General features: G+C 37.7%; 2 protein-coding genes across 2 annotated transcripts in view; one reads left to right on the forward strand and one right to left on the reverse strand.

Annotated features, from left to right (window-relative positions):
* Nucleotides 1-12,552, forward strand: part of STK32B (serine/threonine kinase 32B) — a 143,414-nt gene extending 130,862 nt beyond the window's left edge. The window contains exons 11-12 of the mRNA XM_035547294.1: nt 11,256-11,393; nt 11,511-12,552. Coding sequence (XP_035403187.1) covers nt 11,256-11,393; nt 11,511-11,526 — 154 coding nt within the window. The 3' untranslated portion in view covers nt 11,527-12,552. The remainder of the gene's footprint in view (nt 1-11,255; nt 11,394-11,510) is intronic.
* The window catches only part of EVC2 (EvC ciliary complex subunit 2), a 106,915-nt gene continuing 100,560 nt past the window's right edge, over nt 11,547-17,901 (reverse strand). The window contains exon 23 of the transcript XR_004778746.2: nt 11,547-11,595. The gene's annotated coding sequence lies outside the window, so the exon portion shown is untranslated. The remainder of the gene's footprint in view (nt 11,596-17,901) is intronic.

Consider the following 17,901-nt stretch of genomic DNA (forward strand, 5'->3'; position numbering starts at 1 on the left):
GCTGGGTAACTGGCACAGAGCTGCAGACACCATCACTGCAAAGGCAGCAGGCATGTCACAGGCACCACGTTACTATTTGCCTTTAAGTTCTCAGTCTGTTAGTAGAACTATGCTCACTGGTGTGATCTGCTGTCTGTCAACAGGCATCTTCACTCCATCTCCTCTGTAACATGTTCTGAGTCTCAGTGTCTCCATGGAGATAGCTGTTGTTGTTTTCCGGTAAAGTAGGTCTCCCTCTAGATGCAGACAAGGAATTGTCCTTCTCCCCATATATTTCATTTGGATGTGACTCAAAAGATCACTCTACCTAGAAACTTCCACCAAAAGAATAAAGAGAATATGCCAAAGCAACTCCTGTGAGCTCCCTAATTGCTGACAGGGTTACGCCGTGTCTTTCAAGAGATACACCTGAGGCAGGCTAGGAAGCATGTGTCCTTTTTGAGAATGAGTTTTGGCTCACGCTGCTGAGGGATGTCCTTATTCACAGGCAAGTATTTGCAGTTTATAAACTGGATTCTAACAAATTGGGAAAAAAAATCTTCTTGTATTCCCACAGTCTAATAACCAATACATTACTGGGAAAATTCAGAGCTGCTTTCCTGTTGCTTGTGCATGTGGATCTGTAAATACAGCTAAACTAAAACATTTCACATTTTACAATGTGAATTTGAAAAGAACAAGACATATATTGTTCATGCATCTGGTCTTGGACAGCCAATAGCCCATTTCTAAGAGACACCTATGCTTCTAGTCTGAGCATGGTTTTAATGTTAGTGATAATCGGTTGTTTTACTTTCATTTTCTTAAATGCTTGCACCTCATTTGCTGTTTTCATTTATTTACTTCATCTCGTCTCTCTTATTTTGCTTTATCAATTCCCAAGGTAAACCTGAGATCTCAAGACACTGTAGGTCAACATGCTGCAGCATCCAGTATAATTTGTTACTTGACTTCCACATACTAGTATTTCACATGTCACTCACTCCATATGTGCACCTGAACCCATTATGCTTGATTATAAATTGCTGGTTGATAGAAAATTATATTCACAGGCATTTAGTGAGTGTAATTACTCAGCAGGAACCATCAACCTGAATCAATTACCCATAGTGTAAGCATATTTCCCGAAGGATTTTTGGAAAAGGTGGAAGTAAATGTCATGAGTGTCAATGGTGCAAGAAGACATCTGTGCTACACAGGGAAACTTCTCCAAAATTTTCCTTTTCGCATTCAGCTGTAATAAAGCATAACTTCTAGTCTGTGCCTCAGTCATTTAAATTTAAATGGAGTTAAAACAGAGTTATTTGAATGATTACATGGTAATCTACTGAGCAATCAAAACACATACGTCACAGTGTATTAGGAAAACAGATCTGAGAATGTGCTTGTTTCTACTGAAGCAGTCAAAACCAAGGGGACATGTTTAGGGTCAAAAACAGACTGAGTTAAATATTGGTTAGATGCAGAACAACTCCTACTTCAAAGGGTTTGTGCAAGATTTTCAAAGGTATCTGAAATAAATAGGAATTAGATGGCATGTCTGCATGGATGAACAGGTAATTGCGCCCCTGTGCTTCAGAGTGACTTCCTTACCCAGCCCTTGGCAGTGTTTATCAGCTTGTGGTATGTGCCAGGCTGATGGGACTATTCAGCTTCTGCTCGCCTGAACATTGTGGGTATAAATTAGCTCTAATCCAGAAGCAAATTGCCTCTGCTAAGCCGTGCAGCATGCAGAGAGTTTATACAGCTGCTAGACAGGAAGGGACTTGAGTCTGTGGTTCAGAGAGGGAAGGGTATCTCTATTTTTCTGGGGAAGCAACAGGACTGTATTCTTCTAAACTAATCAATTTAAAATCATTTATTTAGTTTAAGCTCCTTTAGTAGTCAGTGAGGAGAGACTTGTATCTCTCAAGGTTGGTCTGTGACACATATATCAGATAACTTAGGCTGGAACTCATTATTCTATGTCAGAGCCTCTATTTATCTTGTACAGAGAGCCTGAACTAATCTTTCAGTTGTCTACAGTTAGCTGGCATAAAATCTATCCCACAACTGTGGGCTCAGTTCATTTATGTGAAAATAAATGCCTAGCTGCCAGTCCAACAGGCACAACTCTTCTGTGGTCTGCTGTTGTATCTGCTTTCTGTCGATGTCAGGTAATCGAGGGCATCTCATATGGCACTAAACTCCGCTTTTGGGGCAACCGCATTTGAGCTGTATGTACCTAGCCATGTGAGCAGGCCAAGAACAAGCAAATTGTAAGAGCAAATGTTTTTAAAGTAGAGCTAAGGACTCATGAGACTTCCACCCTTGCTACTGGTTTGATGAGGATACTGCTTGGAGCCAGGTCTCCCAAAATGCATGCCCACTATTACATAAGCAAACAATACCATTGTGTTTCACTTAGAGTTTCTGTGTATAAACTGGTTCGCCACACAAAATCTAGAGTGCGGAAAAATTATCTGACTTTGCAGACTCTTCTTTTCCGTCTGGAGTTGTGTGACTCAACACTGATGTTGCTGCATGATGAGTGTTGAGTCTGCTCCAGCCCATCCTTAAGTCTGTCCTGGTCTGCCCCAAACCTCCTCTGGCACAGAGTTCTTTGTTTATTTGAAAATCTTTCTAAATTCGAGCACTTTTCAGATGTTTCTGTTTTCATGAAAACACAACACGAGCTGTACACAGACTAAAGAAAAGAAGAGCTCAATATTAGCTCTGCCATGGTTACTGCCCATCTGCTGTGTGTAAAGACTTCATTAAATAAAGAAGCACATTAGCTATATACAACTGTCTCAGGAGTTAGTTTCAATTAGATGTATGATTAGTTAGTTAAATTAATTAGATCTCCAATTTTGACATTCTTTTAAATACTTTCTCATTTTTCAGGTGTCTAGTTCTTTTTCCACTTCCATTTCCTTTCTTTTTCTTATTCTGCATTTTACACCTTCAATGCTGTATTTTGTCTACTTTTACTTCTTTATTCTACATTTTTTTCCTATGTATTTCATGTCTACCTATGTCTCTTCCAAATGGGTAAAGGGCAGCACAATCATTAAGCTGGTATTATCAAATATTTAAAAGGAGGAATATAGGCAGTCTTCCATGGTCCCTGGCATATTTCTTTCCCTGACCAAAATCATTCCCTGAAGCAAACTCCTTCACATTTCAAAGATTAATATAAAAAAAAAAAAGTATTTTGGAGATTAGAGAGTTTATCCAAAAAGATGCAACCCAGCCTATGCCACTTAGCTTCCAGGCATCTATCCCTCCACCATTTTATCTTCTGGTATGAATGCAGTCAATGAGATCAATGACATTTACACGCAGAACATTATTTGCTGTTTGTCATAAGAACCCTCCTGGATAGCACTGGGGGCTATGACATAAATTCGTAGTTTGGCAGATACTCAGGTTACCAGGTAACTTAATCTTATGCTGGATTATTATTTCAATTAGTTCTGATATATATTGTAATGAAATCAAAACTCTTCTTTTACAAATGAGAAATTTCTAAGACTTAGGCCAGAGACTGAAGACCAGGACTTATCTCTGTTCATGTGTTCTAGTCATATGCCAGCTCTTCAGCCTGCACCATTGGAAAGCAGTCCTAAGTATGAAAGGTCACAATGGGATCTGTAGCTTGCACCAACGGGATTTCCTGTGAGGACAATCCAGAAGTGTTCTATTTGCTCTTTTTTGTTAGCATGTTTCCTTAATATTTACTTTGGGCAAAAGGTAGTGTTCTTTTTATGCATGGAAGTATAAAGTAAGCAACTTTTCTGAACTTCTAATCTACTCACAAACTCATTTTAGTTAGCTTTTTAGAAAAGAAACCAGACAGGAATTTTAACACTTTTCTGATATATTTGGTGGCTATTTTGTTTCAGAAATTAAAAGTACTCTTTCCAAATACACTCATTCAGTTAAAAAAAAAACTTCATCAGATGTTTTGCTCACTTCTTTCTTCTTCTTTATTTTACCTTTTCACTAAAAAATATAGTTGAATAAAAAACCTGGCAGATGAGAACTAGTAAGCAGAATAATGGAGATATAAGAGAAAGAGTAGAACTCATTTACAATTGCAAAATACTGCCAGCTTCTTCAATTTTATAAAATAGGAAAAAGCAAGAGTCAATTTTAAGAAAAACCTTCAAAAATGTAGGCAGAAAATTATTAAGTGTCCATGTATCAAACTCAATTCTTATTCCCCACAGTGGCAGCCAGATGACAAGCCAAGCTGCTTATTGTCCCAGAAATCATGCTCGGTTATCAATATTTCTACAGTCATTGCCTGCAATTGATGATAAAATGATGGCACAAAAATAGCAGGGAAAATTTTCAAAGTGGAGTATAAGATGCATATGCATAAAACCCATTATTTTTGAAAAAGACGTGTGCACACTGCAGGACCTACATATTATTGTCAAATAACTGCCCTGATTTTGTAGTATGTACACTTTTGCTGAAGGGTACAAGCTTCAATAAAGCTTAAATAAGGGATTTAAAAAAAATAAAGAAATAAAATAAAATAAAATAAAATTAAATTAAATTAAAATGAAATAAAATAAAATAAAATAAAAAATTGCACGTGCTTGGGGAAGTAAATCTGTTCTGGCTAAACCACAACAAATTATGGGTGCCATGAACGTTTTTACTGAGCATGAAACAAGGGAACAGAGTCTTTTTGGATCTGCTGGAAGAGCTGATCCAAAAAATGAGCTGCTATGACAAACATTGTTAGCTTTTCCCTGCATTATTTAGGTTGGAGAGTTGGATCAAAACATATGCTTTCTCTTAACAGTTATACAGACATGTAATGTTCAAGTTATCCAGCAGCTTTCTGCTTATACTTTCTATCACACTCCAAGTTAGCAATACCAAGGGTAATGTTGGACTTTAGGTGACAAGGTGAGTGCTTTTGAATCTTCACAGTCCAAATGCTTTCTCAGAACAAGTTTCTCTGTGTAAAACCACTCCAAAATGTAAGGAACACAGTTATATGCTTGTTCCACAAGGAAGAAATAAAGAAGTTTTATTGCCAGTTAGACTCCAAAATCCCATTAAGTTTTCTTTTAACACCTTTTGACTGGAATGAAGGAAATGGGTGGGGATATACTTTGTGGAGCTCTAGAGTGCCATATCAGTTTACCAAAATGTTTGAATTGAAAGTCTCATCTTTGCTTTATGTGTAACAGAGCAGGGAACACAGTTCTGATGAGGTTACAACCAGCCACTAACCATTTTCTTTTCTTTAGATAGCAAATTCTTGACTATTTGGTAAAACAGTGCTTAGTTATTATCACCACAGATTAGTTATCATTATGGACATATGGGAAGTTATCCCATGGCTACCACCCTGAGGAAGCAGTCATATTGACCACATCTGATTCCTTCACCCAGATTTTTTTGCTGCCTTGCTCCAGCTCTTCCCAGCCACATAGAGAGGGCAGGGAATCCAGATTTCACCCTCAAGGTGGTGTTATCTCTTTACTGCCTGCTATCAATCCCTGGGGGATAATATTAGGGCTTCACCACAGCCCTTTTCTGGCATATAGTGGAAGGAGACTTTGTACATATGTAGTACTTACTCAGTTCTGGTCATTATCAGCCATATTTGTTACACAGGCTTCAGTTTGTTCACAGATTTTGTTGCATCATTATCATATTGAACAATGACTAAGATTAAAAAAAATAGTGGTGATAGTAGCAGGCACCAGACTGACACCTAGTGTACCATCAGCACCTTGACTTTCTACAGCTAGCCAGTATCTTGGCTAGAGACATTGGGTATTCCCAGATCTGTAAGTATCCCTGTGAGATGTTGCTGCTGTAGGATACTTCGTGATTTATGGGGTCCACCTTTACAGTATTATATCGCTCTGTAAAAATCATTTTCAGTTTGGCTCGGATTTTTGCAATGTTGCTGGATGTTTTCCAGAATACCCATCAGTTTTAGTTATATTGCATAATTTCCACATTTCTATTTTTTAGAACCAGGATATAACAAAACAATACCTGTGTCTGTAACTTTCTGGTTTCTTCCTTACAAAATGTCATTGATAGCTATTTTCTATTGAGAATGAAAATGTTCAGTATATTGAGAGGATACTGACCTACAAAAAGTCTATGTTTACTGACTGATATTCTAACAATATGGTATTTGGAGTGTCTTTATTGTTGCTCTGAAATCCCCCTTGTAACATCTGTATCTGTGCTCCAGTAGGCAAGCCAGACTGATATGCATAGAGACAATACAGTTGAAATAGTGTTTTTCTTAGCACTGTCATTTTTCGTAGTATATCAGTTGCTTTTTCTTTTTTTTTCTTTTTTTTTCTTCATTTTTTTTTTCCTCCTGATTTGGACATGTTTGTAATTAGCCTTCCAGAAAGGCCATCTGCAGAAGACATCAGCATTACTTACATGTAGCTACTAAATCATAGAACTGAGGTGTGTTTCTAACTATTTAGCAATCTGTCCCCCAGGATACTTGAATCTGAAAAGCTAGCATAGACATGCTTGCTCTTTTCTGACCTCAGACCTCCCCCCTTGTGAAGAATAACTGGGATAAAATGTTCCACAGATTTATCTACTCCTAAGGGTTTCTTTCAAGAGATGTAAAAGTTTCCTTTAGTGGAACTCTTTTTACTGCAATAAAGCTACAATTTCTAAAGATTGACTTATTATTCCCAGTTTCTAAAGCTTGACTTATTAAGCTCACCTTCTCCCCAAACCACAAGCAAATGCATCTGTTTTCACTGGAAAGGGGGTGGAAATATCAATAGGCCAAGGTAAAATGCTAAATCTAGAAATGATAAAGCAAATTCCACTATCCACTCACACCATTTTCTTTCTTACACACCCAGGACACTGATTTGTAAAACCGGCAAGCTCACTTGCAAATTATCTGTAATAAAAAGAGTGTCCTGTAGGACCTGGTACACATGGAGTGGAAGTTCTGGCTGGCTTAAATTATCTTTCTGTTAATAGAAGTTCTTTCCTGTATGGTTGCTGAGTGTATTCCCACTGTTTGAAATGCTTCTGAGGGTTTGGTTTCAAACTGGCAGCTGGACAGCACCCACTGGTAAGTATACCAGCTGCACCAAGGTGTTATCATACACAAGGTATGGCCTGGCTAGAACAAACAAGAGTGACAGGCAGCATAACAGACTTCTTAAAGCTCTCAAACAGGACATTTTGCAAGCCTGATGCCACTGCTTTACATTGATACAGAGTTGTTTTTTTTAGGGGGGGGGCAATAATTTTTCCCTCTTATTTGAATTTTCTTCTACTTACCAATATCTGATTCAAGACCCAGCACTAGAAATCGACACTGCAGGGATTCCACTATAATTTCTGGAAATCAAGATTCTTATCTTTAAAACCTCTTCATACATGACAGAGCCACTTTTCCTTAACCAGAAATGCTGATGAAGCCCAAGACTTGACTGAGGGCTCAGTTACTTTTCTTGATGCATTCCCAAATGGTCAGTACAACCTCTTTCTTCCTCGCTGCCAGAGAGGAGGTTGCTCTATGCTCAGTGTCACACATTACTGATATTGCATGGATCTATGGTGAAGGCAAAGAAATCTGTGCTTATCTATTCATTGGTTCAGCAGAGCCACTCTTAATTCCCAGCATAACTGTCTCTGAGCTTACTTATCTATTTGTACAGAATTTTTTGGCATAAATATAATAGACATTGTGCAAACTCCTTTTCAGCCTCTTTTCCCTGCAGGTTTTTTCTTCCTAACTATTCACTAGAGCCACTTGTTCACTTTTTTCACCCACAGCTGGACATTTCACTATTTAACCTCTCTTCATAACATTCAGCAAAGGAATAGCTACCTGGTTTGGATCCACAGCAGCTAAGTCCCCATCAACTCATCCATTTTCCCTGGGCCTTTATCAAGTTATTGCAGGCTGTAGCTGTATCAACTTAAAGGAAAGAAAAGTCACACACTAGAAAGCAGTTTCTGACAAATGTTTTATTGCACTAGTGCTATTTTTAAACAGAATGGACCAGAGTGCATTCATTTTGCAATGATCACAGGGACTGTGTTGAGCTATCCATGTTTTTGTAAATCTGAGAAACTCTCATGGAAAATGGCCCAACCTTTTAATTGAAGAGACTGCTTGTTCACACACTCCTGCTGTGGTGAGATTTGTTTAGGTCTTAACCTGAGTCTCTTTGCACTTTAGAGCTAGATGGAAATACAAACCAATTGCCTTATTTTACTTTTTCACTACAGTGGTTTGAAGGGAGAGAAAATATTCTCCACTAACATTTCTGAGACCGATTAGATGATTATGATTGGGATTTCCTATGCCTTAGTCTTTTACAAATCTGAAATTATGACTGTCATGTTGAATCTGCAACTTTTGTTCCTTTTCTATTAAACTTACACAGCCTAAAGACAAACTTTTGAGATTTTTGTTCACCTGGTGAACAAAGCTGAGCCTTAAACACTTTCCTGCGGATTCCAAGTTTACTACCAGGTTTCGTTAGATGTTTGTGATACTCGGACCTCCCGTAGTTGTTTCAATCTTCTTTTTTTTTTTTTTTCCTATTTCTCATGCAAGTCTTTGGCCAGTCTGCTGTCTTTGCTTTTGTATTTTTATACATGCTTTTTTGCTAGTTTTTAGCCACAATTTTTCCAGCTCAGATGTATGACTATCTCCAGTCCATGTGAGGTTCTAGACAGATATTATTCCATCTCAGCTTCACTCCCCTACATTGTCTCCACGTGTTGGGAGAGAGGCTGAGGAACAGAAAAGGGCTGCAATTTCCCCACAGGGTGACAGAGGTAGAAACAGAATCAGCATCTCCTGATTCTTAGTCTAATTTCCCATTCTCCAAGACACACTAGTAGGTAGTTGTTAGCATGCCCATAATAAATCCTTATAACGGAATCTTTAACATAATTTTAAACACTGAATAAAGTGATTTATAAATTATTAAATAGCTAAATAACAGTTAAATTTTTGACTACATGATCTGATATATAGCCTATTGCTTACTTTGGTAGTTTATAAATATCTGTAGTGAATCTAGGTAGAGAAATAGAAAATGTCTGAAAAGAGAATACAATGAAGCACTGCTAAAACAATATACTTTTTTTTACCACTTCCAACCTCCCATAATCCAATTATGCTTCAGTAAGAGCCCTTGGGAGCAGGGATAGGATAAAAGAAAATAACTGGAAATAAAACAACAATAGAAAATATCTCTATGAAGAGTGGGAATTTCAAGGCTGGTCTGTCATGTTTTTTGAACCTCTACATGCTGCCTTTGAGCCAGTTTGAGTGATTTGGAAAAATATAAAAATAAAAAAGCAACAACAAACAAAACCAACAAACTTGTGTTTTTCTGTTTTATGCTGTTATTGAGAGACAGTTTCCAAACACTGTAGCCTTTTGTCTTGATGCCTACAAATACCTTACTCTTGTAAGGGCCAGTAGCTCAGACCCTGAGCTTCAAGGCTTTGTCTGATTCAGTTGCTCCCCTGGTAGTCCCATGGATCTTCTCTGAAGTCCTTATAAAATAAAAGACAACAAATCAAACAAAAAAACCCACACTATCACATTTGCTGCCTTGCAATCATTGGTGCCAAGATAGTTTCAACAGTAAGTTACATACTCCATTCAGCTGTGCAGAAATTATATATTTCAGTGTTCTTAGAGCCATTGGTTGAAAATCTTCTGTCTTGATCATTTGTCAACATTCATTTGAAAAAACAGTTTGAAAAAATGGTTTGACTGGAGATGATGAACAAGTTTCTCATAAAGAAAGGAATGTCCCTCAGCTCATTTGTCATGAGTATTGGTGAAGATAATTCATTGGCCTTTCAGCTAGGGACTAATATTTCTTGTGCTATCCTCTAACAACTCAGTCATCCACTGGCCTATAGACTCACTGGTAGACTTCATTTCTGGTGCACTGCTTTTAGTAATTTTTTCCTTTAACATAGTGTTTTGTTTTTTTTGTGTGCGTTTTGGTTTGTTGGTTTGTTTTTTTTGGGGGGGGGGATTGGTTGTTTGTTTGGTTTTAGTACGCCTTATATTTTTTATTTAATGTGTCAATGTTTGTGCTCTTTTAAACTTAACCTATTTGGACAGTATTTTGTTTATTTTAACATTAGTCTCCTTAATTCCTCTATTTACCTATGACAGAATTTTAAAGAGAATTTCTCATTCTTTTCTGAGTCTTCAGTTTGTGTCTTTATTTTACCCTTTTTTAAACTGACCCTTTATGTTTCATTTTTGCATGCTTTTCATTATTGAATAATTTCTATGTATTCAATGTTACTTGCAAAGGTTTTTTTTTGTTTTGGTTTGTTTTTGTGTTTTTTTTTTTTTAATATATTATACATACCACTTATAGTCACTGTTAAAAACAGCTTCTTCCACAGTGTCTCTGGTGCCAATTCTTTGTGCATTTTTGGGGAATACATCACCAGTTGTTTCCCATTTTAAGAAAACAAATGGAGAAAAATTCCTAAAAAAAAAAAAAAAAAGGCTGTTAATTTTCCTAAAACTGGTCTCTACTATATAGCTTCCCCCTTGAAGCTTTCCCCCCCTTCCCCCATGAATTTTCCCCCTCCTCATGAAAATACTTACATTGTGCCTTTTGTTTTTGGAAAACAACATTAAGTATCACAAGAATCACAATAAAATCACAGACGTTGATACTAGGGTTGTACAGAAAGGCTGAGAAATTTGCTGATAAAATTACAGGTGGGGAATGCAAGTGCCACCAGGGCTGTGACTGTTCTCCAGAAAATAATACCTTCAGAAGATGACTTTGCAAAGTCCTTAAACAATGCAGGATTTTTTGTTGTTGTTGTCCCTTGAAACCACTTTGGAAGCTTTGACCATGTATGAAGTAATAACAAGAGGAACACTGAATATACGTTCACCTCATGTTTTTTCCTTTGCTGATGGAGGCTTTGTCAAGTTATGTCCAGGCAAAGGTGCCAAACCCAGGGAAAGCACAATCCTCTGCTGGCCCTTTGTGATAGGATTTAATGGGAACAGGATTTAACCAAGATTCAACCACACATATTTAGGAGGAGGAATTCATCAGTGTTTAAAAGACAAATAGAGATAGTGAAGTTAATAGAGATTGAATGGTGCAGGAGTCTATTTTATACTCAGGTGTATGTAGTTATCCATAAAACAGACAATAGCTGTTATTCTCATGCTGTTATCTGCATATCATAGCTATAAACCTTTTGATGTTTTTAACCTCGGGCAGACTAAGAAGACAGCAGGATCAAAGCGGACAGACTTCCAGCACAGAGAGCAGAGCATCCCTGCAGAGCCACGGGAAACTTCAAGATGGACGTAACAACAACTTACTCGGACACGGATGCACAAGAGGCTGCAGCAGCTAGTGAGCTACAGCCCCATTCTTGCTTTCACCCTGGGGGGGGCCGGGGGCAAGGAAAGGTCCTCTCCACGCATGCCTTCACATTTGCCTGTTGGATCCCAAGCAATCTTACTTCTCCAGCAGGATCCCCAGCTGAGGACATGTCCATGGAGCACACCGGTTGAGAAATTCTACCTATGACCCTGCTCTTCATTTGACTCTGCCACTGGAAAAAATGACCATCAGCAACAAAATACAGTTTTATAGGTTTGACTCTCCTTTTCAAAATCCTGGAAGAAAACTTGAAACAATTCATTAGGCAGCCTCTCAAAGATTGCCATGTTTCTGGCTACCTGCAAGAGACAAGGTTATACTGGGGCCAGCTTTATCTTGAAGGCTTTACATTGTCCTCTCTGTCTCTGTTAATCAAAATGGTCCAGCATGGAATTCCGTGAAACTGCTAGACACAGCTGTTTCTGAACATCTGCTGTTGAATTTATAACAGATGTATATGGTGTAAATACGCGAATGTAGTGTCAAATAGGCTAAACACTGAATAATTTCATTTAACTACCTGAAACCCATTGGAAATGTTACAGGGTGAATGTCTTCACTTTGTTGTTTAACTTCATGCATTCTGCTTTGTAGTAAGAGATGTGACCCTGGCCAAGTCAAAGTTTTGCTAGTGACTTTTGTGGATGCAGGTTTAGACACATTAGCAGTGTTTCATAATTATGACAAAGAAAGACCTTTTTATTTGTAAGAATAGAATAAGCTGACTGAGCCAGAGTTGAAAAGCAACTTAGCAAGGAGAGCTAAAAACATTAGGAAATTTCTCAGATTCATAGCTAGTTGTTATAAAATGTGAAGAAGTTACATGTGTCTTTGTTTTCATGGGTCTATTTTGGATGAGGATTGTCTTGAAAAGAAAAATACTTTATCCAAAGTATTCTTGACATGAAAAGTTTTTTTGTTTGTTTGTTTGTTTTTAAGAGCATCCACATATCCATACATCTATGTATTTTACAACTTGTACATCCACATTTTGATAATAAATGCTTATTTGTTCTGTCCTATTGTGCTTTTATTTTTAAAAGGTTATCATTCATAAGCAAATTTCATTTCAACTTTTTTAAAAAAGTAAGTTAGGCTTTTGGAAGTGATAAGCATTTTGTTTGTAGTAATCTGTTTTTACTGTATTGTTTCCATTTTATCTTTTACAAAACGAAGTTCTTTGTAATCGAATCAATTTTTAAATTTGGTTTCACATTATATGTAATTTTTGTCACAAAATTTTCATAAAATACAGATTTTTATTGCTTCATGAAATGATATGGTGTTCCTATCAACAACAGAGAAGTTTACTAATGTACTAAGGTACATATTTTACATCTGTCATGAGCATGGTATGGGTTTATTTGTTTAATTTGAGCAGAGACTGAAATCACAGGATCAAGCAAAGGGGCAGAGTTTGTTCTTTAGAGGACAGTTTTCATTTCCCAGAATAAACTGTTTCATGCTCATCCCTTCTTACAATGACCTTTTTTATTTTTATTTTTTTCCTTTAATATTTATTTAACTTGGGAAGGACCAAAGTGAATAACATTTGACATAATTTCCAGAAAAATCTATTTCTCTGTTTCAATTAAAATACATCATGATCTTGGATCTCAGTCTGGATCTTGATCCTAGGCAGAAATGAAAGATTTTATTTACTTAAGTAATCCTACAGAAATTAATAACACTACTTGTTAGTGCTTGCAGGATCCATGCTGTATCAGATAATATAAGTTAAAGCCATGAAGCTTTTGGAAGTAAGGTCAGTAACATGTGAAACAGGAAATATTCCTGGGATGTGCCTCGTGGATGTCAGGTCTGCATCCACTCTGCAGAGCCCCTCCTGCCAAGCTACGCTGCCTGCTAAAGCACAGACAGCCACCACACAGACTGAATTTATAGGATCACAAGTCCCAATCCACAGTCTTTAAAGTATAAGAATTTCATCAATGGCATATTAAAATCTGAGGGGTCTTCCTGCAGGTAGAATTTAATTAACAGCAGGAGCCTTCTGAACATTTGCAGTCCGATCTGGCTGGCTGCAGGGTGTCTTTGCCAATGCTTCACTAAGCTGTTTTTGAGATGAGCCTGGTTATTTGATGGATGGCACCTCCTTGAATATGTGTGTAGAGTATTATGCATGAATGCAAGCCCACTCAGACACTAATTTCATGGTCGTTACCACATGGTCATTTCTCAAACAACCTTACTACTTGAAAAAAAAAAATAAATCATGGCAGTGATGCTCAGCTTTATTTGGAGACCATGACACTGACTGCAAATTGAACCTTATGTTGCATATAACTGTCTTCCTCAACTTACTACACAGGTCAATGAATACTCTCAGCTACATTTTGGTGGCACAATGCTCTCTTAGTTCATCTTTCTTTTCAAACGCTGTAAGGAACTGGCCTGTCATGCAGGCACCAATAACGGTTCAGCAGAAGAAAAAGAAGACAGCTCGTTCTTTATAAGACGATCATTGTGAGGATCAAACAAGTATTACAAGGAAAATCACACAGCCTAGTAATAATTCTGAGAAATTCTGGCATAGGACTTTTCCTCTCTAGCTTTAGACATGAACAAAATGTACATTCCTGCAGCTCAGTTAGCCAGATCTAGGCTCAAAGATATAAAGAGGGGAGAAAAAATGCTTTTAGGATGTGATACATTTGGTCTGTCTTGATTGTCTCCTTCAGCAGATGGATCTCCCTGTAGCTCTGCCTCTATGGAGGATAAAGTCAATATACACAAGCAGTCCAGATTCAGATGTGCACATTGTGCACTGACATTTAGTTAGATGAATCCTGTTTGTTATGGCACAGATATTTTGTGGAAATACAGTCTAATCCTTATGAAAAAATGGGAACAATTCTGATCATTTCAGCAGGAGTAAGAATGAGCCATTTAAACAGTTTCTATCCTTCCATGGGAAAGTGGTATTAGAGTGCTGGAGAAATTATGCAAAAAGACGTACTTGCAATGAATGTTGCCTTGTTTTTCCAGAAGAAATGAAAACAAGGAAGGCAACCCAAATAAGATGTGGGTTTTTTTTTACAAAACAGTCTGTGAGATGGAGGGGAAAAACAAAGTGTGGAAGTCATAAAGCCAAAAGAAGCTCCTCGGGACTCATTTATTCTATGCAGCTTTATTGCTTTGCAAAAGCAGCCAGTGATCTTAACTCCCAAAGTCTCATCTGGTTTCTTCACATCATTTCAAGGGTAAAATATTTTTTCTCATTTCTCTTCCAGGGGAGAGAGAAGAAAGTCTAACACAGCTGGAAAAGCAGTTTGCTGCTGCAACATTTTATTGCAATGCCATTTGCTCTGCAGTGTTACAGTTCTGCTCACACACGCACATTCCCACAGCATCACTCCTCCTTAAACTCTGCCAAATTTACCTTCTGTTCAGTTTGCTCCTTCTAGATTGTATATAAATATTGGCACAGTACTGTAAATGTTTAATTACCAACTGTCATAAAATACAAATGGCTCCTTTTATCTTTAGTCTTGAACAAAATGATTAATGAAATATTTCCAGAAGTTTTTTTCTTTAGATTTGAGGAGGTGGGAGGGATGGTGATAGATCTTGGCACACTAGTTAAAATTATATCGAAGTACATAACAGAGTAAGTACTAGGCAGAAATTCATTCCATCCATGTAGATGTTTTCTGTTTGCAGAAATACATGAGCACAATTTAAAACTGATTTCTAGCAGTTTAAGCTAAAGCTAAATATTGGTGTATTGGGATGTACTAGGGAACAGTGACTGGCTGAGTAAGAAAAAAAAAAGCATTTTTCTGTTTTCCCATTGTGTAGCTATGCCAACACAGAAAAAAAAAAAAAGTGTCTGTCAACACAGGTGAAGTTTGGAGGTTTTGGAGAGGTACATTTACAGCTGTAATTGGAGATGGAAAGCAAGCAGATATTCAAAGTGCATTCATGTAAAAAAAATCCACAGGTATACTCTTGAACCTCTTGTGCTAGAATCTTCCTCAAGAGCAGATCTGGAACAAATCACTGTCCAGCAAATAATCACCATTATGTCTATATCTGCCCCAAATTTCACCCTTGGCTACAGGCTCTTACTACAAGTGAGAGAAGGCAAGACACTACCTGCTTGCAGTGCGGGGCTGCTCAGACTCCACCTTCTTGTATGCCAAAAGGAACAACTTGTAGCAGCTGCTGGAGCCAAAGTCATTAGCCCTGCTAGGGAAACTAGAAATTATTTTTTCCTATGCAGCAGCTGCAACTCAGTCCCTCAGCACGTGCTGCCAACAGGCCCCGTGGTAAATTTTGAATGAGAAATAATATAAGGCTTTTGTAGATCCTTCTGGTGCCACACAAAAGCTTCGATTGGTGTAATTTTTAAACAAGAGCTTTGCTGTTCTTCTTGTGAGCATATTGTTAGATAAATAACTAATTTTGTATGCATATTGTGCTTAATCGTCTTAGCTTCCATCAGAGTAGTTACTTCTGTTTATCTTTATTTTAATGATTGGATCAACTACTCTCTGGCCAGTAGAGAAAAATGTTTTGATATTTTTAGCATTCGTTTAGCAATGCAAATTAGCTTGCTATAATCATGTTTACAAGAAAACTCACAGTACAATCAGGGCTTTAATAATAGTTGATATTAACCATGCTCTATACATCAGTGAGCTTGGCTCAGATACACAAACTCCATTTTTTGGTAATTTTTAATTGGGAAGGACATATGTATCTAATCAATTAGAGTACTTTCTAACAAAATACCCGAACAGCCCTCTTGAGTCCTCCCAGACACTCAAAATCATAACATAGGACAGAGTTTTGTCGCTGAATCTTTAAGTCAGTTATAAACAATAAAGCAAGGATATCAAAATCTCATTAAGATTCAATAGTCATTAACAGAAACAGCACTAAAAAATAGTCCTAAAATCCAAGTCCTTCTAAAATTTATGTCCATGAATATAAAATCACATAAAATCAGTGTCCTTTGAATCTAATTACTTCAATAGATTTAGTCATAGACACTTTCATGGGCAAAAATATGTTGGAACTGGAGCTCTAGAGAATTTTTTCATTTTACTTTTTCATTGTTTTGATATGTGCTATATTACATTCCTAAAATTTTCCCACAGTGATTATTCTGTACTTGAAAAATCCCTCTTGGAAGAGTACTGTACAATTTAATTAGTAGTTATAACTTTGCTATACAATTCTGCAGTGAGGATAATATTCCACAGTCAATGAGCTAAGATATTGAGGCAATTTCTGTGTGATTAATTAGTAATGAGGGAATGATTTAAGTCTTGAGCCCTATCATGATATATCCATACATTATCCATACTATATCCATACATTAAGGTAAGTCAGACACTGCTGCAAGGAATTTAGATTTTGAACTGGCTTTATAAGATGTAACTTGAAGACAGAGATAAACTGGAGAAAGCATTGTTCAGGGAGGCAGGTAATAGTGAAATCAGCTTATTAACTGTAATAAGCAACCATATAATGCAGATTTATGGATTTTTTCTCTGTTAAATTATATGCAAAATCTCCCTTAAGGCTATAAGTTTCCCATTTAATTTGAAAGTTGAGGCTAAACAGTCTCGGCGAGAAGGGAATGTGGTGGGGGTGTGGAGAGGAGGCCTTGTCGTCTGTCCAGCTTAGGCCAACAGGAGCACAGGACATTGGTTTCAGTGAGTGAAAAATCTCTGCAACTGCATAATTTTAAAAAAAAGAGACCAGTGAAGACCTGAAATGAAGAAGTACGTGAGGAGGATTAGAGCCACAAGCAGAGAGAGCTTGTTCCTCACGAGAAGCATCACATTAGCCTAAACAATGTGCAGAGCAGACACTGTCCTTCAGCTGTGATGTATTCCTTATGAAGGGTCATCCATTGAGTTTTAATTTTCCTTTACACCTTGAAAATGATCCCTGACAGAAGTCCACCAGTGGACATAGTGCCTGTAAGTGAGAAGCAAGCCTGCCTGCATGCGGCATGCCAGATGCAATTGGCATCAGGAGCAAGCAAGCCCTTCCACCAAAAATGCTTGCTGAAAATACATAAACCATAAGCCATGCCTGGGGGTGTTCACTCCCCCCGCTCCTCCTTCGGGGACATCCACACACAAACACTGCAGGGCAGACAGATATCGATCTCCACTGAGCACCAGCCATTTTGACTGACACAGATTGGGCACTTCTCTCCCAAAGTCCTGCCCTGCACTACACAAGGACGTACATCCCACCTCCTTCTTCTACCCAGTCAAACAAAAGATTCAGCTTGTAACAGACACACACTGTTACTGTAAAGATGAGTCACAGTCTCCCGGAAATAAAGTTTCTGGAAATAGTGATGGCCTCCTGAAAACCCACCAAATAGACTGATCGGAGTGCTACAGAGTCTTTTCCTGTAGCTAACATTCCTCTTACTTCAGTACAGGGCTTTATTTTCCATTTTTCAGAGATGCACATTAATACTGAACAT

The sequence above is a fragment of the Cygnus atratus genome, chromosome 4, assembly GCF_013377495.2.
Source record: "Cygnus atratus isolate AKBS03 ecotype Queensland, Australia chromosome 4, CAtr_DNAZoo_HiC_assembly, whole genome shotgun sequence".
Classification (NCBI taxonomy): domain Eukaryota; kingdom Metazoa; phylum Chordata; class Aves; order Anseriformes; family Anatidae; genus Cygnus; species Cygnus atratus.